Genomic DNA, 25364 nt, shown 5'->3' with positions numbered 1-25364 from the left:
ATGGTACAATAGTGTCCGAGTTGTTACATTTAATGGTAACTTACAGTCGATAGACCAGATTTCTTTTTTTTTTGGTGCAGCCGAAGCCTATTTACTTGTGGAGCTGAACAAACAACTTGCAAAGGGTCCGCTTATTACGTTACCTTGATCGGACGAAATACCCCAATTGAATGGCAAGGACTCCTCGGCTGTCAAACAGCAATAGGTGTTTAAATCCCTTCGTCGTCGTACGCAGCAGTATACATGGCATCGTGTGGACCACACAGCACAGTGAGCAGCCGTGGGAAACGACGAGCAAACGATTCTACTCCAACAACAGCTGATTTGTGCAAAGTGGATACTTGTAATCTCGTGTACTTACGAAACTGAAAACTGTACAATGTATCAAAAAATGTGGAGCTGAGGGAGGCCTCAGCGGCATCCTCGTGCACACTCAAAAGGTTCTGAAACAAATTCCATAATTAGTCTGGTCGCCGTACTTGAGCTTGAGCTTGTGCATTCGTCCTATTGTAATAACGCCGAATACTCTCCATGTGAAACCGGTCCGCCAGTCCGCCAGTCATACGAAGATTACTGGGATGCTTACTTGTGCTTACTATTACTTTCTTATCTGTTCACCGGATCTCTAATCGCATCACAATATTAATGATCTGACTGGTTCTGCGTTTTCAGATAGTCAAAATACTATCACAGTGGGATTTACAAAAAAAAAGGACTGAAAGCTTAAATTATTAATGAAACAGTTGCGATGAAGGGTGTTGAGAGAATTCGGACGAAGCAGACTTCGGTCAAACTTAGGAGTATAGTCGGCTTCTTCTGAAGACTTCCGAATGTTGACACTCACTCGATGCAACCGAATGGCACACTGACCAGGCCAGCTTGAAAGCAATGGAGGTCATGGCTGTGACTAGTGCAAGCACAACTTGGCCTTTAAGCTTTTAAGGCTAATAGTAGTGCAGCACCTGCTGTCTCCGATGATCGGTCCGAAGACCGTTCACATGAAGTAGCTCATGCGGAGTGGGGCCCGGAAGTGTTAGTTACCGTGACTAGACTAATGTCATAACATGAGATATGTCCTAGTCCAAAAAATGTAACATTCTCAGTCAAAGTTTGCCACGGACGACTATCTTGCGTACTTTGTCAGTTGATTCCGCAGTTATTTTAATAGTACCCAACCGCTAACGGCGGCTGTCTCGGACTCGCCCCGACCGGATCGGATTACCGCTGCCATTGGGTATGGTTCGATAAATCATGCACATGGACTTGTGTACACTTTTCTGACAATGAGCTTAAGCTTGTTGCCGGAAAAGTATACAATCAATGTACATATCATTTTCAAGCTCAGCACTAGGCCCTTGCCACCAACCACAACATTAATGTATTGAAACTCCCGCCAAGCTCGCACAGCAGAGGAAATTCCGAAACTCGTTTCATCTACCAATCTGGAAAGGTCAGACTCAGATCTTGCTGCGTCGGAAGTTGTCGTGCGTCAAGCTACGTATTCGCTATCGGCACCCCTTCGGATCCTGCATTATTCTTTATTCTTTTGGAGTTTAGGTCCGTTTACCCCTTAATCGCGCCTCCTCTGATCTGTCCGCATTTGAAATTAGATATTTGGTTCCTATTGAGTTCTAGAGATGAGACGAGGATGCCTGAATTGACTGATCGAGCCGGGCTGCTCGGGGCTGATCCTGTCATGCCTGTCCCTGTGCGGACTATTTCCAGCTAACAACTATTACTAGTCCTACGGGCTTGCCTCGAATTTAATGGTCAGTTGATTGTCAGGCTACTGACACTAGTACTGACAATCTGTACGTACTAGGCCAGGACTGGGAACCTTGATTTCGGAGCGACCGAGGACATCTACACATTAAGATTTCAGCCGGAAGGAGATAACGACCAAGTAGTAATCGGGGAAGCACATTGTGCCGGTACGATCCCATACGAGCGCCAGCCATTAGATGCAATGAGCAAATCTGTGTGCGCGATGTTGTGGGCAAAGTGTGGCCTCGATTGAATTTTGAAACGGAGCCTCATCAAACCTTCCCACCGCCAGCAAGAGTCTGAATTCTTGTGTTTTCTTGATCAAGGTGATTCTTTTATCACCTCGAGTTAGTTTCCACTTCTACTATAATGAATCTTCCTTGCAACGATTGCAATGACCAGTCTAGGCCAGTCACTTCACATCATTGCCGTGATAACCCGAATTCTTAGTAGAAGGCTCCGGCTCCGTGCTTCTACAATCTTCAAGGCCGCTGAGTTTCCCATTCGGGGGTTTGTGTCGTAAGCCCTGGAATTTAACATGAGTAAACAAACATCTAAACGTGCACAACCTAAAGTAATTGTATTATTTGAATTATTGAGCGAGCTATACAAAAACAACTGACAGCTGAATCAAGAAGCTCGAATAAGTAACGCAAATTGACCCACAGCGATTAAGAAATCGTAATAAACCAAGTAGGGAATAGAGAATATGCTTCACACACTGGACAAACATGGCATTTCCGCTTGCTCGTTATCGACCGGCTTTTCTAATCCTACGCAGATCAGCGAGCTCACTAAGGAGTCTCGAGCGCTCGTTCAGAAGTGCAACTGTGCGTTCTGTGGGAGAACAATAATCTGTCTTCCGCATGTGTGCCGATGACGACAGCGTCCCCAAGCGGGAGGGGAATGTCCCAAGGTCGGAGAAGTCGTCGACCCGGGTCCGTGCCGAAGGTGCACTAGCAGGAATGCGCACTGATGTTGTAGGCATGCGAGGGGTAGAATTCCCACTTGCCACGGGGAAAAGACCAGAACTCCGCCGCCGACCCCTGGCCTTGACAGGCGTGCTTGAGTTACACTTGTTCGCTGCGAAAGCTTTCATTTCAAGTTCAGAATCGACAGCACCAATCCAGCCTTTCAGACGGATGGGCTGAGGCGTGGGAGTTGGGGGCTGTTCTCCTGAGGAGGTCGATTGGGTTGAGCAATCGAGGTCTAATCCTTCCATCGAATCATCGACATTGGACGCATAAGAAGCACCACGCCCGAGGAGATATGATGGGTCCTCGAGCTCGTGAATACAATGTGGTTGGTGAGATACACCAGTGTCGTGGAACAGCTCCGTCTCTGTACGGTCTGAGAGTTCAGAATCTGCCATGCTCGTGTCAGACTCCATATGCGGGGCGTTATGCATGGATAGATCGCTCTGCACGCTCATGGTGATAGTGGATCGCGTGGAGGGAGAAGCAACGCGCGGATGCCGCGGGACGTCTGTGATATGCGACAGTTCAACGTTGTAGGAAGGTTCTGGACGCAACAGCATTGACGCTGTAAGATCTACCTCGCCCTCGCTATCATCACCAACCAATGCTTCGATGATGCCTCGTTTCCTCCCAAGCCAGCAAAGCAGTTCACCAACGAAAACTGTTTCTTCCCAACATCCATCCGCCAATCTGCGTGGATCAAGGTCTGCGAGACCGACGTCCTCTTCTGCTGGGAGGACGTCGCACTCGAGTACGCCAAGAAAAACCTTCATTGCTTCTACTTTCGCAAGGGATGAACGAGAGGCGCGTATCGAAGCTGGGATAGGGAGGCGGGACTCGAGTATGGACTCCAGGATAGCAAGGAGTAAAGAAGGCGTCAAATCCGTCGGGGAAGTGAGCCCGAACGGGAGAGATAGGCCAGCGAGGAGCGCATTCAAAGTCGGCACGAGGGTTGGTGGAGAGAATGACTGCGAGAACTCTGCGAAGGAAAGTTCAGACATCAAGCAAGTACATACACAGGGCGAATATTTGGCTAGAAACCGAATAGACAGAGTATTACTCTAGGCGGGCTGCTGCTTGTACGAGTGGCTGATTAGTGTAAAGTTTGTGTCAGAAAACTTGCAGGTGGTCGGATCATGGACGGTTGTGTAAGAGTTAAACATGACCATTTCGAGAAGGTCGCCGACTTTCAGCGTCTATCTTATGTTCTGAGGATCGCCGCATCTTCCCACGCGTTCACCTAGTGCACTAGTCTGAAACACGAAGGCCGTCAGTTCATCTGACCTCTGCCTCCATCAAAGGTATATAATTGTAATCAAGTATCACATACTAGTGCTCATAGCTTGCATGGACCCTGGTGTGGCTGAACTGCGCAGCGCAAACAGCTCGAGGCTGACTCGGAGCTCCATAAGCTCAAGTCTGTTACGCGTTTCACCTATCCCCGGCACCCCCCGAATATTAATTCCCGCTACCTTTAGGTAGCTGGGTCTTTGTCGATCGCGAACAACAGGGAATTCTGATATTGCAAATTCTGTATAAAAACGGCAACTACTTCTCACTCTGGTTCTCCAATGTTTTTCTCGGGTGTGTCGAGTGTATTCGCTCTGTTAAGCATGTCGTTCATGATTGAAGGTGTACATGTCTCTGCTGCACGAGATATCTCTTCAGATGTTTCGTTACTATCTGCGTCTTTTTTTGACTTCGGATGCGCTTGCTCATTCTCGAGAGGGCGTTTTTCCAGCGCTCGTGACTTTGTTCCAAGGCGACGTTCGGTTAGAGTTGGGATAACACCCGGACAAAACCATATGACACATAGGAAAAAAATCCCGATAAACCGAAAAAAGTGCCCTCAAAAACAAAGGTAGCGGGCCCTGCCATGGATGTCGCCCTGCGTAACTTATATTTTAATGATCGCTACCACAACAATTGGATGAGTCCCTTAAAGCGGCCTGGCCAGCTACCGTCGAGTGTCATTGGCGTATAGGCCTACCCCTTGATGGAGCGGTTGTCTCGCCTTTCATGCCCAGTGAGAACCGGCCCTCACCATATCGACGGAAAACGACGGATATATTCACAAATATGCTCAAAGCTACGCAAATCGGTTGACGTGCACGGTGCGTTATGTTTGATCAACACAACGCAGACACACCATTTTGTCGATGTCTTGCACATTTGCAGACATGTTAATCAATCAACATGATGTGAATTACTTGGTCGTGCTGCTTTTGACTTGGTAAGCGTATACGAAATGATCGATTGCACGAACTTAGGCAAGACTCCGACATTTTCACTAGTCCACCATCTTTCTCCCTCAAACCATGACGATGTCTAGTCCAGGAGCCTCTCCCATTTCCTTGGTTTCGGAAGCACCCTGGGGCCTGGCATATTCTCGTTTACAGTAGTCGTTGGACCAGACAGGCCTCAGATTGATGATGTTTTTGGATGAACAGTGATAAAGTTCCCTGTGTGTATCTTCTCCGACTTTGATATTTTCGATAACCTAATTCGAGATGTTTTCTAGGACACTATCTATGCGGCCTGTTTCTCTGCACTGCCTGGCTCGCAAATCAGTAAGTGACTCGGATACGCCTAACTCGTTTCAAATGTTCGCTGAAACATCGATTACAGCGCATATATGCGCATGAATCTCTTATCTAGGTGCAAGATAGTGCTGACTTAGTACACGCAGCACAAAGCTTTCTGAATGAACATGCATCACTGAGTCTGACCCGAAGCCCCAGTATCCACTGTCCCTGGTCTACCATGCCACTTTCAACACTGGGTCCTCGTTGTCCGTGCCTGGGCATCACCTAGATCTAGTATTTCGAACAAATAGGAGGTACATCAATCTAGAAGACTAGAACTTCCAGCAACATCTGACTTTAGAACTTGCGACACGATCAATGTCATCAGCAAATTCTCATCCGACGCCTAATATATTAGTTGACATCTAGCGCAGTTGCAGCGGAGCAGGTGGGTAGCAGGTAGTTATTATTTCACGGCATTGATTTATGTTTGCAGGCATATGAATCCGAATGGAACAGCAACACAGTCGACATCCAGCGCATGACAGGTGCAGAGGTTGACATCAGGCAGGCAACAGGCAAGGACCAGGTGGGCAGCAGGTGCCAGGGGCAGTATCAACCAGCTATCATTTTGCGCTGTCATTTGTTTGTTCTTGCAATGCTTATCAGCGTCATTTTCGTGCGATTTCCGTAGTTTTATTGCCTGGTACGACTACAGTTGAGAATCTACCATCATCGACGGAAATATCATATGCGAGAATCAACGCGATAATTGTGAGATCTCCGTCGAATAGCATCGCTAGAAAATCTCATATACGTCCCGAAATCTACGGAAATCTTGTGTTACTGGTTCATCAATATTTTGGCCGTTTTCCGTCGATACGGTGAGGTCCGGTTCTCACTGGGTTTCATGTCTCTGGCTTGACGTTGTCAACTTGAAAGGAACGAACAGGCTATAATTAGTATCTAACAAACCCTCGGTTTCCCGCGGCGCGTCGGTGTCACTGCTGCATTCTGCCACGACGACAGAAGGGATCTAAGAGGGAATTACATAACTACTGAACTTGTGCCTAACGTGTGCGGACCCGACCAGTGACGCATGCTCTTCCTCAAAATGGATGCTGAGGGACGCGTATATGTGATCACGTGCTGGGTCAGCCACAAACGCGCGTCAAGTTTTAATTTAAACCTTAAGTGACCGACTCCGACTGACCAGAAAGACTCGCGTGTTTTCTCATTTATATCATCCAAGATGCCCGGAAGACGCTTGTCATCAGTTAGACCTCCTTCTCAAACACTATCAGGAGACGAAGGAAACATAGACTTCGAGCACTCTCAAGGCGGCAGCGATGACCACAACAACGAGTATTTTTGTGATATTTAATACTACTTACCACGCTGACAACAGATCTCTAAGAACGTTCGCGGTCGTCGCAGCGGAGCTTAAGTGTATGTCATTTATCATAGCGCTAGCTGGACATGATCATACGCGCTTGCTAGCGACATGGGAGAAAAAGTTGAGGGAACGCGACGATAATATAATACAGACAACACAAAAGGAACTCCATCTTGCTGTTTGTATTATTTATATCCGTGATCTCTCATCTTCACCTTTCAATCAGTTCCAGAAGAAGGAAACTGAAATCGCCAACATCATAAACGATATGTAGGACGTCCTGTCAGGGCGTGTATATCACCGTCTGCTCGGCACTGATACGCAATCGAAGGGAGACCCTTCACCAGGATTTCCTCGAAAATTTTGCGATTATAGAAGAGAAGAAGCGCAAAATCACAGCTGCGATTGCTGAAGCACAGGAAGAACTTATAGTCTGTCATTTAGCACCAACAACCCATTATTATATTCTCTAAGCAAATATAATCTTTTTATAGCCACTCGCGGTTAAACGCCACCAAGCGACCATCAGTCTTGGACACGAGGTCGAGAACGGTCAACTGGAAGGGATGGCCCTCATCAAAGGTGCTTGTCAGTGTATGCTTATCTCTGTTCTCTTGCGGCTCCGTAGCTGATCTTCCTTCCCTCCGCTCCGTAGCCACGCGGGACATTGCTCAGGAGCTTGGCTCGTTGCACTTCGATTGCTGACTGATAGAGCAATCTATTGTTCCCCCTGGCCAGCTTGCCCTGTATTAATTAAGCGTAGATACAGCCAGCATGGCCCATGTTCATGGACCGTATTTATGGACTGTTCGATATATCAGGCGTTTCATCCCCGTTGCTGTATCGCATGGAATGCAGCAGTTCTATCAGTTACTGCTGAACATCATGTATCAATCAGTCACCAATAAAAGGGCACAGCGACAGGTATCATGGTATTTCCACCGATGAGCGCGCAGCAGAGCGTATAATAACGTTCATAAATACTGTCCCACTAGTAAGCACCCAAAATCCTATGCCATAATCCGTTGATCGATATTGATGGGCATGCAGCCAAGATTGACGAGACCATTCTGAAGCGGTACGTTGGTTGTATGCTAAGCTCGTGGATGTGGTACTTACGTATGAGTTGTCCTGGCAGCAAAGTGGCTACTGGTTGACAGAACAGCCGGTCGAGGCGCCGACAGGTCTTTAGTTAGAATTGCGTCGCATGCCTTGCATGATTCTGAACTCATGTTAGTACCGCTATCGTAGCATTGGATTTTACCTGTTGCAACTGGCCACTGTCACCAGCAACATCGAAGAGGGCGAACGGAAGGAGAGCGGGGATCATTTTGATGATAGAAGACCGGTTGAGAATGACACTCAGTGAGAGGATGGGTTGCTTTCACCTTCTTGCCTTGCTTTCATACATTCTCTCTCGTTATTAGGTGAACATTCCCATCCTCGCCTTCAGATTCTGATCAGCCGAACATTTTGTAGTGAAACAACGACAAAAATTGTCAGGAATTGTATGACATTCATCTTCAGCTTTGCCAAGGGGCCATTCAATCAATAACATTTTAAATCTGTCTAGACTCTGGTATCGCACGATCTAATCACGGTGTTTTTTTTGAACGGCCTGTGGCACTGCCAGTTAGAAGCCCGCTCTCGTGCTCTCGTCATAACTTTTATCCGGGTTGGCGTCTGCAGCACCCGTGGCGCCTGGAAAGAAGTCCTGATACCCCCATGAAGAATCCGGAGTATCAAAAGGACGCGACTCAGACGTCGGTGTTAGTCTCTTTAACTTCTGTCACAACGAGACTGATTGGCGACCAAGCGTCAATCGCGCATGTTTAGAGCTGATTCTACTAGTTGCGACCTACTACCGATCAGTGGTAGACACAGATGTCATGAGCTGCCTGAGGCGAGCACGTGGAGAGAATGATGTATGTTGTTACACAATAAAGCATACGCCAGCGTTTTGTCGCTTCAGAGAACTCGCCAGTAATGCGATAGCTCATTGTTAAGTAGATTTTTATTGCCCTGGTCACCGTGATCCCTACCTAAGTTGACCTTCTTGAATGCACAATTCCGATGAGTCCTTGCATTTCTCAAGTAACCTGGTCGTCCTTTCTCCGTTTTCCATCAGACACGTCTTCATGGTGCCTCGCAAGAAGAAGTTGGTACTTCTCCTTTCTGTACCTACACACTGGTCAGCGGCAAGACCCGTAGACACAGTATTACCCCTTTTCACACAACCTATGCGACCAGGTCATCGGTGGAGATGGCGTTAAGTAGCAAGATCTAAGAACTTACGATAACACGAGGCCGTGATTCATAACACGATAACGCGACATCAATATTTTCACTTCGGCGTAAGCCGCATATTTTTTCTAGTCCAGTGCGTGAGCAAGGTCGCTGTCCATGAACGAATAAGTCTCGTTAATGTTTGACAGGCCAGGCTGTGCGTCCTATGTTCAGACGTACGATACGGAACGATCAAAAATGTCCAGGATGTATCTGTTCTGAAACTTTTGATTCCTCCTTCGTCGAAATCTGATAAGTTTACGATATTCGCAAATCGACAAGTTGATAACCGAAAGCTTGGCACGTACTAAGTAAGCTCAGGCTGTTGACGATATCAAAGCCTATCTGACCCTGGTTGTAACCGCGATGCTTTAATCAAACTCAATTCAATGAGGGCACTGACGAACGTAAGACGCACTCTATCGCTTAGTTCCGGATTAAAGAGTTGCCATCCTGTCGGCAGAAGACCCGGCACCGTGACAGATAGAGAGGAACGTTGAGAATGTAGAGGCCTTGTTTTCCCTACTTGCAGCAAGTCCATTGTAATCCGCACTATCTTCAACCCTTACTTCAAGGAGCGATTACGGTTGTCGACAAGGATCACGGTGCTCTGGAACAAATTTGTCCTGCAGGAGCTCTTCTTGCACAACTCTGAGAAAAGGTGAAAGAGCATATCCAAAATAACATCCGTGACAGACCGCAGCTCGAAACAATACGTCTATCAGTGGACCTCTCGTGATCGACGTCGTGTTGAGTAGCAATTTATGTCAATCATTACCTTCTCGCGGTCATAATACGATTACTGGGTCAGGGCATCGAGGTCGTATTGTCGTATAATCTGGAAGAAATAAGCGTGATGGAGGCTTGCATGGTGGAGGCCGTACTTGATACAAGCCTGTCAAAAACTTTGGGTCGTGTCAGAGTTTGGGATTAATATTCAAGGCGGGCCGATGAGCCATGCGACCCGCACTTAACCAAAAGCGTGACAGGTCCCGAAAAACCAACGAGCAGACACCGATGACCAGTCGAGTCCACGGCCTTTAGAAAAGAAACGAACGTGCTTGGAGGACAATTGCCACGTTCCAGTACTGACTTCGCGGGAACTGATCGTGGTAGTGTCGAAGACTCCAAGTCATCGAGCCTTCATAGTGTCTAATCAGATCTTAGAGAAGGGAAGACCGTATTTCTAGTATCGATGGCTCTGCGACTGCGCGCATTAACCCGGCGCACACTTACCCTCCTCACCCTATCCACCACAGCAGCAGCAGGCGCTGGCTACCTCTATCTCAATTCCGGTCCTGCCTACCCACAAACAACACACGAGTCTCGACGCCCACCACCACCATGGTCTCCTCCTCCCCGCGCAGCCATGATCGACGCCTTAAAGCGAAGTACTGATCCAAAGCCGGGCGAAGATGATGATGCCCAGTTCGATATATTGGTCATAGGAGGAGGTGCAACTGGTGCCGGTGTCGCTGTCGACGCTGCAAGTCGCGGCCTACGAGTCGCCTTGGTTGAGAGAGAAGATTTCGCTAGTGGCAAGTCTGTTCACTTCTTTCATGCAACCCCACTACATACGTTTATCAATAGGTACGTCCTCCAAGTCAACAAAACTTGTCCATGGCGGTGTGCGCTACCTCCAGAAAGCCATATTCGAGCTTGACTACGAGCAGTACAAGCTCGTTCGCGAGGCTCTGCGCGAAAGGAGGGTCTTCCTGCAGACTGCCCCTTATTTGAGTCATATGCTCCCTATCATGCTCCCCATTTATAAGTGCGTCATTATCTCCAATCCCCCATTCTCAACCCAAATCCAACTCTCCCATCTATTAACCCCTCCAGTTATCACCATCACTGACAAGTAGTCAGGTACTGGCAAGTTCCGTACTACTGGTCCGGGTGCAAACTCTACGACCTCCTTGCTGGCAAGGAAAACTATGGAATCCTCGTACCTCATGTCCAAGGGCAAGGCCCTCGAACAGTTCCCCATGCTCAAGAGCGACGGGCTCGTCGGTGCCGTGGTCTACTACGACGGTATGTCCCATTTCTGTTTGACCTTATCTTCATCCTCATCATCCTTAGGCCAACACAACGACTCCCGCATGAACCTCGCTCTCATTCTCACAGCTATTAAAGCAGGTGCAACCGCCGCCAATTACTGCGGCGTTACCTCCCTCCGCAAAGACCCTACTACAGGTCTCATCACAGGTGCACGCGTCAAGGACTACATCGCCGGAGGCGAATTCGACGTCAAAGCCAAGGCGTGTTCTGCCATTCCACCCCAGATAACAACTAACACTCGAACAGGTAATCATCAACGCTACAGGCCCATACACCGACTCCATCCTCTCCCTCTCCACTCCCACACACAAATCCATCGTGCGCGCAAGCTCAGGCGTACACATCGCCCTCCCTTCTTATTACGCCCCTAAAGGCATGGGTCTCTTAGACCCCGCAACGAGTGACGGCCGCGTCGTCTTCTTCCTCCCATGGGAAGGCGGCGTCGTAGCAGGTACCACTGACGACCCCTACGACATGCGCGCGCATATCAAGCCCCAAGAAGAAAAAGACGCGTATCTAAGCGGTGACGATATTCTCCCCCGCGAGTCTGAGATCCAATGGGTCATGGATGAGGTGCGTGGGTATCTAAGCGGGGACATCAAGGTGCGCCGCGGGGATGTGCTTTCAGCGTGGTCGGGACTGCGACCGCTTATTTCATCTGGCACGGCGGGCGGTACGGAGGGGTTGGTGAGAAGTCATATAGTCAAGGTTGATGAGGGTGGAATGGTGACCATCGCGGGTGGGAAGTGGACTACCTATCGTGCGATGGCGGAAGAGGCGGTCGATGAAGCGATTGAAGTGTGTCCCGGGCTAAAGGCAAAGGCTTGGAAGTGTCAGACCCAAGAACTAAGACTTGTCGGAAGCGAAGGGTGGGATCGCAACATGTTTATCGGGCTGATTCAACGCGTGAGTATCAGCCCTTTGCCCACCAATGCATTTCACATTTCACACTCACTACTACTCTTACTGACGTGCACTGCAGTACGGCCTCCACCCAGAAGTCGCACAGCACCTCTCATCATCCTACGGTTCACAAGCATGGACGCTCCTCTCCTCAACGACCCAAATGGCTGTTTTGGACCCACACCGCCCTCTTTCTGTCCCGTACCCCCTTCACACACTCCGAAATCACATACGCGCTCACGCATGAATACGCACAAAAACCGCTTGATGTGCTCCTGCGGCGCACACGCCTAGGTTTCGTCGACGCACGTGCAGCACTCAGTGCACTACCAGAAGTTGTACGGGTCATGGGCGATACACTAGGGTGGGATACGAGACGGAGGGGGGAAGAGGCCAGGAGGGCAGAGGAGGTGCTGCGCGGGATGGGCGCGGGTGGACGGGTCGAAGTGGGTACAGCTTCGTCGGGAGAAGGCTGGTTACGCATAGGGGAGGTGCAGCGGCGTGTGTGTGCACTGTTTGGATATCCTGCGCTTTTACGCCCGTTTTCGGGTGCGGCGACGTATCCACGTGCGTTGTTTGAGCCAGGAGAGATTGAAGCGTTGCGGGAGGTGTTTGGGCAGTGTGCGTGTGTGTGTGGCGATTCTGGTTCTGGCTCCGATTCTGAGCCTGATTTTTGTCTGGAGGCGCAGGAGGAGATGAGGATGCCTGTATCGATGATACGAGAAGCCGTGCGGTCTGTTGCGGTGCTTGGGTATGCTTATGACGGTGTGCGGGAGTCAGATTTCCGGTACGTCCTCAGGGAGGCAGGGTTTTCTGATTTGTTTGAGGGAAGGGGGAGGGGGAGAGATGTAGATTTCGAAGAGTTTGTTGAGGTTCGTTCTTACTTATTCCATCTCCCACTTCATCTTCGTTGTGTTAATTCATGCAATCTCATACTCATGCTCACATAAACCTTGACTTTACAGATCTGTGGAGATTTGAAAGATGTGTCGATCGCACCTGCTGTGAGCAAGAAGGGTGTGCAGAGGAGGAGGATACCTGTTGAGAAGAGTGGTGGGGGGTGTTTGAGGTGTAGTGTTGACGCATTTTTTATGTCTTGCAGCTTTAAACAGTATTAGACTTAGTTCGATAGGTTTTTGCACAAGTAGAGGGCTTTCTCTTCAGGTCATTGACGCCTAGAGGCCCATCAGCTAGTTACTTGGATAGATCGTTGACCTTGTACAAAGGTGAGTTCTGACGCCTGCACTCTGACACCATGGCGTCTCTTGGCACACTGTTAGTTACAAGCGAAAATTTTCCTTAGCTTGGTGATGGCCGGGGATAAGTCTGTGCTACCCTTCGTTCCGAAGGTATGACCCATCAGGGTCATCACAAGATTCACATGACATCTCATCGATCTCATCAGTCTCATCAACACACTTATCAGATGGGTTGTCATCTGCCACTGCATAATAGCCATGATCAATTTGTAGTTGTTTGTGCGTGAATCGTAGTACTCGTTCTTTATGACCAGCTGAGAATCCGAGGAATATTAATATTCTCTGACTTCCAAAGTGGAGCTGTGCCATGTGGAGGAGGTTTTTGTCGGTTAGAAACGTACTCGTCTCTGTCAAAAATTTTGTGGGGGTTGTTACTTGTTGCAACATCGATTGCTCTATGTATCTTAAGATTTCACCAATTGAACTTGTCACAGCATCTTGATCATCTTCTTAATGTACCCCGCTTACGTTCACGCGCGATTCCGGCTCGCTTGCACTTTTCTTTCTGCTGAGATATTCCTCGCCTTAGATTCAGACTGTAATATTGCCAGTCTACTGGGTGGGTGTCACTTGACACAACTGAATATTCTCGAACACTGAATTTCAACTCATCCTTCCGATCTCCAGGACCCAGACTGACACACTGATCTCGTTTTTGTCGCTGGCAGTACTAGATACGTCATGACAGCCCGGGCATCTTGGGCTTACTGTTTGACGACCCCGTTGATCCACCGCATGTCCTCATCTCCAGGTTGCAGCCTATGGCATAACCTTTGTTATTCCTTACACGTGTTTGACCACTAAGTTGCTAACACATTCCAGTGACATCGTCTGCGTTCGACGTGATTCCTACAATCTCGCGAATCAAAGCCTATCATCGACAATTTGATGGCGCGTGTAGCAATGAATGTTGCCGAAAGAACGTCCAAGTGCCGAGGCACCCACGGGCATGTCCTTAATGAGATTATACGTTTTGCGAAACCGCCCTGTAGGTGATATGAAGAGATCTGGTCCAAGCTGATAATCTTGATCGACCCGTCACTTGGAGTTGCGAGATGTTGGTCACTGTCTCCACGCTGTCCCAGAGTGGGACTGACACCTTCTTGCGCTACTGAGAGTCGTATTGCAGTGAGTGGCAACAAAGGTGGCGATGCGATGCGGGCGCAGTCGCAGAATCAGGGGAGTCGTCCTAGCCACGGTCTTGGCTGCTGGGGACAGAAAATATTCTGTCAGAAGCATTACTAAGGCGACATTGACGAGGCAGGGGAGCGAGTAAATTTTTTTAGAAGAGCTTAACGATAAAAGTTGTTGAGACAGGTTTGTGCGATGGAAGGGGTGGGAAGGGGTGGGCAAGAAGTTAAGCAAGCGGGGAATGACGCGGTTAGTTATTAGACTGGCAAACGGCATCCATCAAGTTAAGATCCAGGCAGTGAGAAGTTAGACATAAGGAACTGTCCAAGTTCCTCCTCAGGGAAACATCTTTATGGGGTCAATTCATAAGAAGCTACGTCTATTTATTTTTCTTAAAGGAGCCTAAATCCGTGCTGCACTCGGAATTCACATCTACCAAAAGGCGTGTCTATCACACTATCTTTCAAGGTTGAAGGCATGCATCTCCGGAAGTAAAAATAGTAGCGCACCACCAAAACACCCAACAAACTACCACGCCACCCACCTCCCTTCACTCTTTGAATATACCATCCATGCACCACACCAAGGCCCTGCTTGAGCGCAACCCACATTTGTTGTGCCTTCCATCTGGGAGTCAGATCTTCCCAGCGTGCTACTCTGCATGTCTTTAACCGTGATTCGATAAATAATATCCGGCTAAAATCATTCTGTATCTCAAGAGTTCTGGCTATAAGGAAGATTCCAAGATCAATGAGGTATGTACGAGTGCATGTGTCCCGCGGAGTATTACTATCAGAGTAGGCCTCGTCGAAGGATTTGGCACTTGCGTGGGAGTCGGAGGCTACCACGCCAGTGTTGGCTCTTTACCTGGCAAGGTGTATACTTCCTTAGCTGTTGAAGATGCGCCAATGCCTTTGACCGGCGCCCTTCATGGTTGCGGCAATATTATAAAACTCCGCCTATCTGGCTTCATGCGGAACTCTCGAGGAAGGCTTTATACCTTGACCTGGGGCGTCCGGTCGCTTCTAAGGAAGCTTGCCTGGTGTGTCAGGAGGCCGGGTTGTAATATTCTTAGCATCCGCAATTGGTATGTGAATCTACACTGCCTGGTATTATAACTGCGAGGTGCGCGACGGTATTACAACTCAAGTTACCGGTCTATTAACCCGTGAAAGCTGACCAAGTCAGTCTTCACACCACTTCGAGCGAGGTGAAATTCCTGCTGAACAATATCCCTGCTTACCCGCCTCTACTCCGAGAACCAATCATGTCCCTCGCATCTTTCAAGATGCCCTTGTCACGATGAAGAGAACGAATCTCCCATAACCTGCTGCCTATCGCTATTCTCGTGCCACGCTAGTCCCTTATCGCAACCCTGCTCCAGATATGCCTAATCTCCATCGCATATCGGACCGTCGGGCGAGAATTCTTCCCAAGGAAGTCACGGTCAATTTGGGCACTAGGAAAATGCTGCGGTATTTTCCGCGACTTGACTTGTACGCTACTTACTATTACTACTAGTAAGTAAATACAACTTGCTTGCTGCTGACCACATGCTCCGGACTCTACATCAGTGCCTTGAAGGACTTTACATGATTAATATAAACTCACTCGGTTATTATTATTTACTTGAACTGCGGCACTGAAGACTAATTTCTAGTGTGTTCCAAGTTCCAACTCCCGGCGGAGTCCCGAGTCCCTCGGGCCAGATCTCAAACTTCGGCTTTCTGGATTCTTAGATGATACGAAAATCCACCACTAAAGTATATATTGCAATGTAAGTCTGCAACATGATGCGCAAAATAACTGCTGAAGGACCAAGTATTATACAACTTGAGTTTATTTCTAAGGTCTTCAATCATGTTTCAATGCTCGAGTCATGAGCACTCGGCAACGAACTACTTACATGCCGTGTCGTCAACCACGCTGCACCTTGAAGGCGAAAGCAGAAACTCACTGTAGATCAGTGGGTCACTCAGGCTCGCACACATACTTTGTCTACCAGGCCGGTGAACCACGGTGTTAGAAGAAAACTACTCATACTCACCTGAGGTCCAAGCCTGAGGTTGTCAACTACTAAAAGATGGCATTGCTGGCCAGGGCAGCATTCTTGCGCTGTGCAGAGTTCGGGACAATAATTGACAGCTGGCATAGACGCTGACAACCTGAAAGCAGCTAGACAGACGAGGATGAAGGAGAGACGCATCATTTGTAAGATGCGATATGGGATTCCAAAAACAGATCTGAAGGGGACGGCAGGAATAGTACGGCTTGCTTTTATGTCCTGAATAATTAACCCGTCCACCTGAAACACTCTTTCAGATAGATGACATCTGCTTTACCAGCACATTGCCAGCAGACTTCAGGTTTAACTCGCTCTTTCCCCGACATTCTCTTGGCAGAAGACCTTGAAATACTGGTAATGTGTAATTCCGACCCGTTGTTCCATACGGCCTACGATAGCTCAGGGGTCATATAGATACTGAGAGAAATTCAGAGTCTTATCATGCATGGAGGAATGCGAAATTGGATACCAGGAGATCAGCAGCTGGCTTGAGAGATCTCTACTCCAAGGGAGAGTGCTCCCCAGGTATACTGTTATTTTCGGAACGCACCTCATGCAGTACCATATAGCGCCGGACGGGCCCAACCACGTCAGTGATCTGCAACACCTAATTTAGCCCTGCCAAGCCACTACAAATGCGGGCCATTATGTGTGTCTATGTACGTAGACTCTGCCGTTGGTTCTCCACTAAAATGCACATTTCATAGCAGGCACAGACGTGGCACTAGACACGATTTACGTGAAGGAATGCTGTATCTTTTCATTTGGTCCAGTTAGGTGAGATTAGTTTCCATTGTTGCGAGGATGGAGCTTGATGCATGATGCCTCATGCCCAATAGAGTCCACTGCATGAACATCAGATAAGTGTTTACCCTCAGAGCGGACGGGACCGACATCCAACCTTCATTTGTATACCATCCCTCACGAACTATGGCTAGTGTTTATACTGTCCTAGACCAAGTGTTGAACAACTTAAATCCGTTCTCCGAGTAAAGACAACAATCACACAACTTTAGTACATAACAAGATGGCAAGTGGTCGTAACGACGACCCGTCGGTCAAGGGTATCGAGAAAAACATACGAGAAACTTGCATGTGACACTTCACAGTTTTGCATTCGCTTTAACCTCTTTTTCATACCCCTCAACCAGCACCCGTCTCAACACCTTCCCAGTCGGCGACTTCGGAATCTACCCAAGGGCTCAATCAACTCATCCCCCAAAACAAGACGAGGAAAGAACCTACCGCCTCCACAATCCCAATGCCTCCCCTCAACCACTTATACCGACTAAGGCGCTCCTGCACCCACGCATTGAGTTGTGTCACAACCTCTTTCTCACCCAACGCTGCCCCCGCAGGGGATAACACGATCCACGCTCGGGGTATGCGTTCGTCCGAGGTACGCCCACCCGAAACACCCGCGACGCTCACATCAGTAATCAGCTTGTCGGGGTGCGCCAGGATCGTGTTCTCGATTTCGACGGGAGAGACTTGCATCCCTGAGATTTTGAGCGTATCCTGTAAGGACGGGGATCAGTACAATGCAAAACCAGTTGTGTTTATGGATAGTGCAGCTTACCTTGGTGCGGTCTTCGAAACTGCAAACAGGACAGATCGACTCTAGGATGAGTGTGCATATTGTACTTGTCTAACTAACTTACAAAAGCACCCCATCCTCATCGATCCGCATTCGGTCGCCCGTGCGCACCCATCCATTCACAAACGTTTCCAGAGTGGCCTTGTCGTTTCCCTTGTATCCCATCGCCGCAGAGCCTCCGCGGATGAGAAGCTCTCCTGGCTCGTTTGGGCCCGCAAGGGACCCGTCGGGACGGACAACGCGGGCTTCGATACCGGGAGCAAGAATTCCGGCAGAGCCAGGCTTGTTTTTAGCGCGTCCATCGAGCATGCCAGGAATGGGCTTCATGGCAATGCCAATTGTCTATATCAGACAATGACGTCAGTGATTTGAAAGGAGCAGACGGGGAGATCACTTACGAATTCGGACATGCCATAACCTGTGAAGATTAACAGTAGTACCTGGTGTTGCACACGATATGTTGAGGACGCACCTTCAGTAACTCTTGGCATGTCTGGGAAACGGGCGCAAACCTGATCGGCGAGCTGGGGCGGGAGATATGCGCCGCCGCTTCCGATTGCCTTAACCGACTTCATATCAGCAGTCTTGAAACGTGGATGATGAACCAGCTGGTGTAGAAGGGAAGGGACGAGGATCATGGTCGTGATGTGGTATCTACATTGCGGTTCAAGATGAGTACCAGAAGTACGACAGGACACACTAAATGCTCTTGGCAATCACTTACTTGGGGATGCTGTCAAAGAATATATCGATGTTCCATTTCGGGAGCATGACAATCGTGGAGCGACTGAAGAAGTTGAAGAAGCTGGTCGTGTAAAGGCCGATAGAGTGATAGAGCGGAAGGACATTGAAGGTCACTTGTAACCCATCAGGGGTGTTCCATACTGGTGGCTAGTAGGGGGGTCAGGGAGACCAAGAAAGCAGCGTCGGAAGACACACATCCTGAGTTTTAGCCATTTCCATACCGTTTACCATTGCTGAGAAGGTGGCAAAAATGATATTTCCGTGGGATATCATGACGGCTGTACAACATAGTCAGACGGTGCGTCTATGTTTCTGCGATTCGGAAACGAGACCAGTGGCAAAAACAGACACATACCTTTAGGAGGACCGCTTGTCCCACTGGAAAAGATCAGGTAGGCCAGAGTATCCTTAGTAGTATGACGGACTGGCAAACGTGGAATGCTATTCTTGCGAGCAGAGGAGATGAGCTGATCGTAGCTTGTATAACCTTTACTCTCTCCTTCTAAGAGGTAAATCCGATCTGCTGGGAGACCCGAAGTCAAAGCAAGTTGAAGTAACGAGGGACTTGCAAAGATCCTAGTCGCCTGCGCAAGCGAATTGGCGTGTTGGAACTCGTATGGTGTTGAATAGGATGGGAACAGCGCAAACGGGACGGTGATAGCCAGTAGGGAATGTAGCAGGGCTACATAGTCCTGAAAATTTTACCTTGTCAATCAGTCTCGAATGAACAATTGGATACAACGTACTGGGCAGTTCTCGCTCAGTATGCCTACGAGATCTCCATTTTCTGGACGAAGACCTAGGCCACCTTGTGTCACATCAGCACCCAGTGCAGTAGCACCATCGCGGACACGCTCGACAAACTCCCTGAACGAACGTCGCTGGCCAGTGGCTATATTGATGAACAATGTGTAATCTGGCCACTCCTGCTGGTCAGGCCGGTTGAAGAGCATGCGGTGAACATTAGATTCTGGGACCTTTGGCAGGTCTGGGAAGAGCGACTTGTGGTACATGCTTAGCAACCGATGCTCGAGCCTTCAGCGCTCAGCAGTACGATATTAACTGCGGCTGAGAATATTAAAGGTCCTGTAACTGTATACGGACTAGTACGTTTGTAGGTTAGGAGTTGACTGGTTTACGAGCGCTGTCTGCCAGCTGCGGATTGAGTCTTGTCAGCTGCTAAATTTACTCAGGACGTACCATGAAAAAACATTGACGCCAGGTGTCATGGCAAGGTAGTTACGTTAGAGCTGACCAACTGGCGAGTCGAAAGAAATCAATCACGGACACCGGGATCAAGAAAAGCTCAGTGAGTTGCAAATGATTATGATTACACTCATGAAATTCGCTTGTATGTTTCTGGATGCGATAGAATGTGCCGCTAACGAGCTCGGATCGGAAATGGCCGAAACGTCTTAAACCTTAAATCAGGGTGCTACATACAGCTGCGATTTCATGTACACTACGCGTTTGTTTACTCGGGTTCCCTGAAAACCTAGTTTGGTCTTAGTACTTCGACGACGTGTCTGAGACTTGCGGAAACTCAATAATGCACCTCACAGTTGAAAGTACTTGCACTAGTGGTACTCGAATGTGACGTTGACTATTTAGCGTAAGACAACGGCACACGTGAGAAGAGTGCTTTCGAACGAAGTGACAGTCTGAATTGGGGGTTCAAAACACACTACTAGCTGTAACTCTAAAACTATGGACTGTATAAAAGGTTAACTGTATCATTGGGGACAGATCTGAGAGCGGACGGGACGGATATCCAACTATTGGTATACTATCCCTTACGAACTATGGGCAATGACACCTGGTCCATACTATCCTCTAGAGTGAGTGGTAAATTCGTTCTCCGAGCAAAGACAGTGATCGCACAACTTTAGTACATAACAAGACGGCAAGTCGCACGATGACGACCCATCGGTCAAGGGTATCGAGAAAAACATACGAGAAACTTGCATGTGACACTTCACAGTTTCGCATTTGCTTTCGCCCCCTTTTCATACCCCTCAACCAACACCCGTCTCAATACCTTCCCAGTCGGCAACTTCGGAATCTACCCAAGGGCTCAATCAACTCATCCCCCAAAATAAAACGAGGAAGGAACCTACCGCCTCCACAATCCCAATGCCTCCCCTCAACCACTTATACCGACTAAGGCGCTCCTGCACCCACGCATTGAGTCGTGTCACAACCTCTTTCTCACCCAACGCTGCCCCCGCAGGGGATAGCACGATCCACGCTCGAGGTATGCGTTCGTCCGAGGTACGCCCACCCGAGAACGCCTGCGACGCTCACATCAGTAATCAGCTTGTCGGGGTGCGCCAGGATCGTGTTCTCGATTTCGACGGGAGAGACTTGCATCCCTGAGATTTTGAGCGTGTCCTGTAAGGACGGGGATCAGTACAATGCGAAACCAGTTACGTTTATGGATGGTGTAGCTTACCTTGGTGCGATCTTCGAAACTGCAAACAGGACAGATCGACTTTAGGGTGAGTGGGTATATCGTATTTGTTTAACCAACTTACAAAAGCACCCCGTCCTCATCGATCCGTATTTGGTCGCCCGTGCGCACCCATCCATCGACAAACGTTTCCAGAGTGGCCTTATCGTTTCCCTTATATCCCAGCGCCGCAGAGCCTCCGCGGACGAGAAGCTCTCCTGGCTCGTTTGGGTCCGCAAGGGACCCGTCGGGACGGACAACGCGGGCTTCGACACCGGAAACAAGAATTCCGGCAGAGCCAGGCTTGTTTTTGGCACGTCCATCGAGCATACCAGGGATGGGCTTCATGGCGATGGTCATCGTCTGTTTCAGACAATGACGTCAGCGAGCCGGAAGGAGCAGATGGGGAGATCACTTACGAATTCGGACATACCATAACCTTGTGAAGATTAACAGTAGTACCGGGTGTTGCACACGATACGTGGAGGACGCACCTTCAGTAACTCTTGGCATGTCCGGGAAACGGGCGCAAACCTGGTCGGCGAGCTGGGACGGGAGGTATGCGCCGCCGCTTCCGATTGTCTTGACCGACTTCATATCAGCAGTTTTGAAGCGTGGATGGTGAACGAGCTGGTGTAGAAGGGAAGGGACGAGGAGTATGGTCGTGATAGTGGTATCTACATTGCGGCTCAAGATGAGTACCAGAAGTACCACAGAACGCGCTAGATGCTCTTGGCATTCACTTACTTGGGGATGCTGTCAAAGAATATATCGATGTTCCATTTCGGGAGCATGACAATCGTGGAGCGACTGAAGAAGTTGAAGAAGCTGGTCGTGTAAAGACCGATAGAGTGATAGAGCGGAAGGACATTGAAGGTCACTTGTAACCCATCAGGGGTGTTCCATACTGGTGGCTAGTAGGGGAGTCAGGAAGACCAAGAAAGCAGCATCGGAAGACATACATCCTGAGTTTTAGCCATTTCCATACCGTTTACCATTGTTGAGAAGGAGGTAGTAATGATATTTCCGTGGGATATCATGACGGCTGTACAACATAGTTAGACGGTGCGTCTATGATTTCTGTGATTCGGAAACGAGACCAGCGGCAAAAAGAGACACATACCTTTAGGAGGACCGCTAGTTCCACTAGAATAGGTCAAGTAGGCCAGAGTGTCCTTGGTAGCATGACGGACTGGCACACGTGGAATACCATTCTTTCGAACAGAGGAGATGAGCTGATCGTAGCTTGTATAACCTTTATTCTCTCCTTCTAAGAGGTAAATTCGATCTGCTGGGAGACCCGAAGTCAAAGCAAGTTGAAGTAATGAGGGACTTGCAAAGATCCTAGTCGCCTGCGCGAGAGAATTGGCGTGTTGGAACTCGTACGGTGTTGAATAGGATGAGAACAGCGCAAACGGGACGGTGATAGCCAGTAGGGAATGTAGCAGGGCTGCATAGTCCTGAAACATTATCTCGTCGATTCACGGTCTCGATTGAACAATGGAATACAACGTACTGGGCAGTTCTCGCTCAGTATGCCTACAAAATCTCCATTCTCTGGACGAAGACCTAGGCCACCTTGCGACACATCAGCACCCAGTGCAGTAGCACCATCGCGGACACGCTCGACAAACTCCCTGAACGAACGTCGCTGGCCAGTGGCTATATTGATGAACAACGTGTAATCTGGCCACTCCCGCTGGTCAGGCCGGTTGAAGAGCAGGTGGTGAACATTAGATTCTGGGACCTTTGGCAGGTCTGGGAAGAACGACTTGTGATACATGCTTGGCAACCGATGCTCGAGGCTTCAGCGCTTAGCAATGATATTAATTGCGGCTGAGAATATTGAAGGTCCTGTGATTGACCTGGCTTTTTATACAATGGCATCATGATGGAGCCGGACTTGTACGTTTGTGGTTGGAAGTTAACCGGTTTACGAGCGCTATCTGCCAACTGGGGATTGAGTACTCTCGGAGTCTTGTCAGCAAATTTACTCAGGACCGCGAAAACATTGACGCCAGGGCTGTCATGGCAAGGCAGTTCCGTTAATCAAAGTTGGAGCCGACCAACCGGCGAGTCGAAGAAATCAAATCACATTCACCGGGATCAAGTCAAGCTCAGTGAGTTGTAAATATTATCATGATCCGGAGTGGGAGTGCACGTGTTTACACTCATAAGATTCGCTTGTATGTGTCTGGATGCGATGGACTGTACGTCGCAGTTGAAAGTAGTTACTTGCACTAGTACTCGAAGAGCTAGGAGGTTTGATTTGAAATTTGAAATCCTACAAAAGTTCCGCCACGTCTTCACAATCTCGCCTTCCCCTTCATCTTCCCATCCTTTGCATACTCATCTACAAGCACCCGCCTCAACACTTTTCCGGTTGGCGACTTTGGAATCTACCAAAGCGTTCAGTCAACTCGAGAAAAATACAATAAAGGCGAAAACACGCCCACCGTCTCCACACACGTGATTCCCCCCCTCAACCACTTATACCGACTGAGCCGCGCCTGCACCCATGCATCAAGTCGTGCCATGACCTCTTTCTCACCAAGCGCCATGCCTGCCGGGGAAAGCACGATCCACGCTCGCGGGACGCGTTCGTCTGAGATACGCCCGCCCGAAACACCTGCGACGCTTACATCAACGATCAGCTTGTCCGGCTGCGCTAGAAGCGTGTTCTCGATTTCAACAGGGGAAACTTGCATCCCCGAAATTTTGAGTGTGTCCTGTGACGACTTAGTACAGCACCAATGAGTGATATAGACGGTGCAAGCTTGCCTTGGTGCGGTCCTCAAAGCTACAAAGGGTATATCAGCATCATGGGGTGATTAGCGTGTCGTTCGTCTCACAAAAGCACTCCGTCCTCATCAATCCGCATCTGGTCGCCCGTATGTAGCCACCCATCGACGAATGTCTCTCGTGTTGCCTTGATATTTCCCTTGTATCCCAGCACCGCGGTGCCTCCACGTACATGGAGTTCACCTGCCTCGTTTGGACCCGCGAGAGACCCATCGGGACGGATAATGCGAGCTGTGACACCCGAAGCCAGAATTCCGGCTGAGCCCGGTTTGCTTCCTGGCCCTTCCATCGAGTATGCCAGGCAGGGGTTTCATGGCCACCACTGTCTACCCTCGGGCAGTGGGGTTGGGGGTTGAAATGAGTAATGGATGCTCACCTACGAATTCGGACAAACCATAACCTGTATAAGTGGGTAGTAATACAATAACACACGAACAAGAAGGGAAGTGGAGAACGTACCTTCGGTAATTCTTTCCATGTCTGGGAAGCGGGCAAAAAGCTTGGCGGCGAGCTGGGGTGGAAGATATGCAGCGCCACTGCCCATGCCTTTAATCGAACTCAAATCGGCAGTTTCGAAGCGGGGATGGTGAACCACCTGGTGTACAAGTGATGGGACGAGGCCTACCGTTGTGATACGGTATCTAGTCGCGACCCAAGCATAAATATCAGTAGCACAACATATGAACTGCACTTACTTCGGGATACTGTCAAAAAATAAGTCGATGTCCCACTTTGATAGCATGACTGTCGTAGAGCGCTTGAGGAAGTTGAAAAAAACTGTACATGTACAGGCTGTACGAATGGTAGACAGGAAGGACACAGAAGGAGACTTGAAGCCCATCAGGGGTGTCCCATACAGGTGGCTGGACAGAAGGTTGGGATAACAAGAAAGTAGCTTCGGATGAATACATACCTCTTGTATTTTAGCCATTTCCATAGCGTATACCATCACTGCTAGGGTGGCATGCATGATATTTCCATGGGATGCCATGACGGCTTTAGGATGAAGTCAGAAATGCTGCATATGGCGTGCCCATGCTTTTGCAATAAAAGCCAGAAAAGATATACATGCCTTTGGGCGGACCACTTGTCCCACTGGAAAAGATCAGGTAGGCCAAGAGTATCCTTAGTAGCATGACGGACTGGCAACCGTGGAATGCTATTCTTGCAAGTAGATGAGACGAGCTGATCGTAGCTTGTGTAACCATTACGTTCTCCTTCTAGGATATAGATCCGATCTTCGGGGAGACCTGAGGTTAAGGCGAGTGGCAGCAATGAGGGACTGGCAAAAATCCTAGTCGCCTGCGCGAGCGAATTGACGAGTTTGAACTCGTAAGGTGTAGAGTACGATGAGAACAGCGCAAATGGAACTGTGATAACTAGCAGTGAATGCACCAGAGCGAAATAT

General features: G+C 48.9%; 7 protein-coding genes across 7 annotated transcripts; 2 read left to right on the top strand and 5 right to left on the bottom strand.

Moving 5' to 3' along the window:
* Window positions 1–2272: 2272 nt before the first annotated feature.
* Window positions 2273–3890, bottom strand: DFJ58DRAFT_794328 (uncharacterized protein). Its single transcript, XM_041390442.1, has one exon. It carries the CDS (start codon window positions 3740–3742, stop codon window positions 2516–2518), a length of 1227 nt encoding a protein of 408 aa, XP_041242582.1. The 5' UTR covers window positions 3743–3890; the 3' UTR covers window positions 2273–2515.
* Window positions 3891–6518: 2628 nt separating this feature from the next.
* Window positions 6519–7367, top strand: DFJ58DRAFT_729367 (uncharacterized protein; the record flags this gene model as incomplete). The annotated part of the gene is made up of 7 exons (XM_041385742.1): window positions 6519–6631; window positions 6684–6715; window positions 6767–6840; window positions 6889–6932; window positions 6994–7093; window positions 7157–7256; window positions 7318–7367. 7 exons carry the CDS (start codon window positions 6519–6521, stop codon window positions 7365–7367), a joined length of 513 nt encoding a protein of 170 aa, XP_041242581.1.
* A 2550-nt stretch (window positions 7368–9917) lies between these two features.
* DFJ58DRAFT_794305 (DAO-domain-containing protein) lies at window positions 9918–13237 on the top strand. The gene is made up of 10 exons (XM_041390441.1): window positions 9918–10486; window positions 10539–10719; window positions 10815–10844; window positions 10876–10979; window positions 11028–11206; window positions 11253–11912; window positions 11989–12110; window positions 12232–12781; window positions 12875–12971; window positions 13022–13237. Exons 1-10 carry the CDS (start codon window positions 10144–10146, stop codon window positions 13039–13041), a joined length of 2286 nt encoding a protein of 761 aa, XP_041242580.1. The 5' UTR covers window positions 9918–10143; the 3' UTR covers window positions 13042–13237.
* Window positions 13238–17467: 4230 nt separating this feature from the next.
* Window positions 17468–19718, bottom strand: DFJ58DRAFT_729365 (uncharacterized protein; the record flags this gene model as incomplete). The annotated part of the gene is made up of 10 exons (XM_041385741.1): window positions 17468–17554; window positions 17610–17882; window positions 17944–17962; window positions 18026–18303; window positions 18360–18379; window positions 18434–18615; window positions 18686–18852; window positions 18901–18983; window positions 19061–19397; window positions 19452–19718. 10 exons carry the CDS (start codon window positions 19716–19718, stop codon window positions 17468–17470), a joined length of 1713 nt encoding a protein of 570 aa, XP_041242579.1.
* Window positions 19719–20680: 962 nt separating this feature from the next.
* On the bottom strand, window positions 20681–22937 carry DFJ58DRAFT_842533 (uncharacterized protein; the record flags this gene model as incomplete). The annotated part of the gene is made up of 11 exons (XM_041392849.1): window positions 20681–20767; window positions 20823–20876; window positions 21010–21096; window positions 21158–21176; window positions 21240–21517; window positions 21574–21593; window positions 21649–21842; window positions 21902–22068; window positions 22117–22199; window positions 22278–22614; window positions 22671–22937. The coding sequence occupies 11 exons, from the start codon at window positions 22935–22937 to the stop codon at window positions 20681–20683; spliced, it is 1593 nt and encodes a 530-aa protein (XP_041242578.1).
* A 523-nt stretch (window positions 22938–23460) lies between these two features.
* Window positions 23461–24245, bottom strand: DFJ58DRAFT_729363 (uncharacterized protein; the record flags this gene model as incomplete). The annotated part of the gene is made up of 4 exons (XM_041385740.1): window positions 23461–23553; window positions 23611–23883; window positions 23906–23954; window positions 24007–24245. 4 exons carry the CDS (start codon window positions 24243–24245, stop codon window positions 23461–23463), a joined length of 654 nt encoding a protein of 217 aa, XP_041242577.1.
* A 37-nt stretch (window positions 24246–24282) lies between these two features.
* On the bottom strand, window positions 24283–24698 carry DFJ58DRAFT_729362 (uncharacterized protein; the record flags this gene model as incomplete). Its single annotated transcript, XM_041385739.1, has 3 exons — window positions 24283–24356; window positions 24416–24597; window positions 24652–24698. The coding sequence occupies 3 exons, from the start codon at window positions 24696–24698 to the stop codon at window positions 24283–24285; spliced, it is 303 nt and encodes a 100-aa protein (XP_041242576.1).
* Window positions 24699–25364: the final 666 nt, after the last annotated feature.

This window comes from Suillus subalutaceus (assembly GCF_016647625.1).
Source record: "Suillus subalutaceus strain FC151 chromosome Unknown DFJ58scaffold_72, whole genome shotgun sequence".
Lineage (NCBI taxonomy): Eukaryota > Fungi > Basidiomycota > Agaricomycetes > Boletales > Suillaceae > Suillus > Suillus subalutaceus.
The sequence above is the reverse complement of the archived record's forward strand: the minus strand, read 5'-3'. Positions and strand labels throughout refer to the sequence as shown.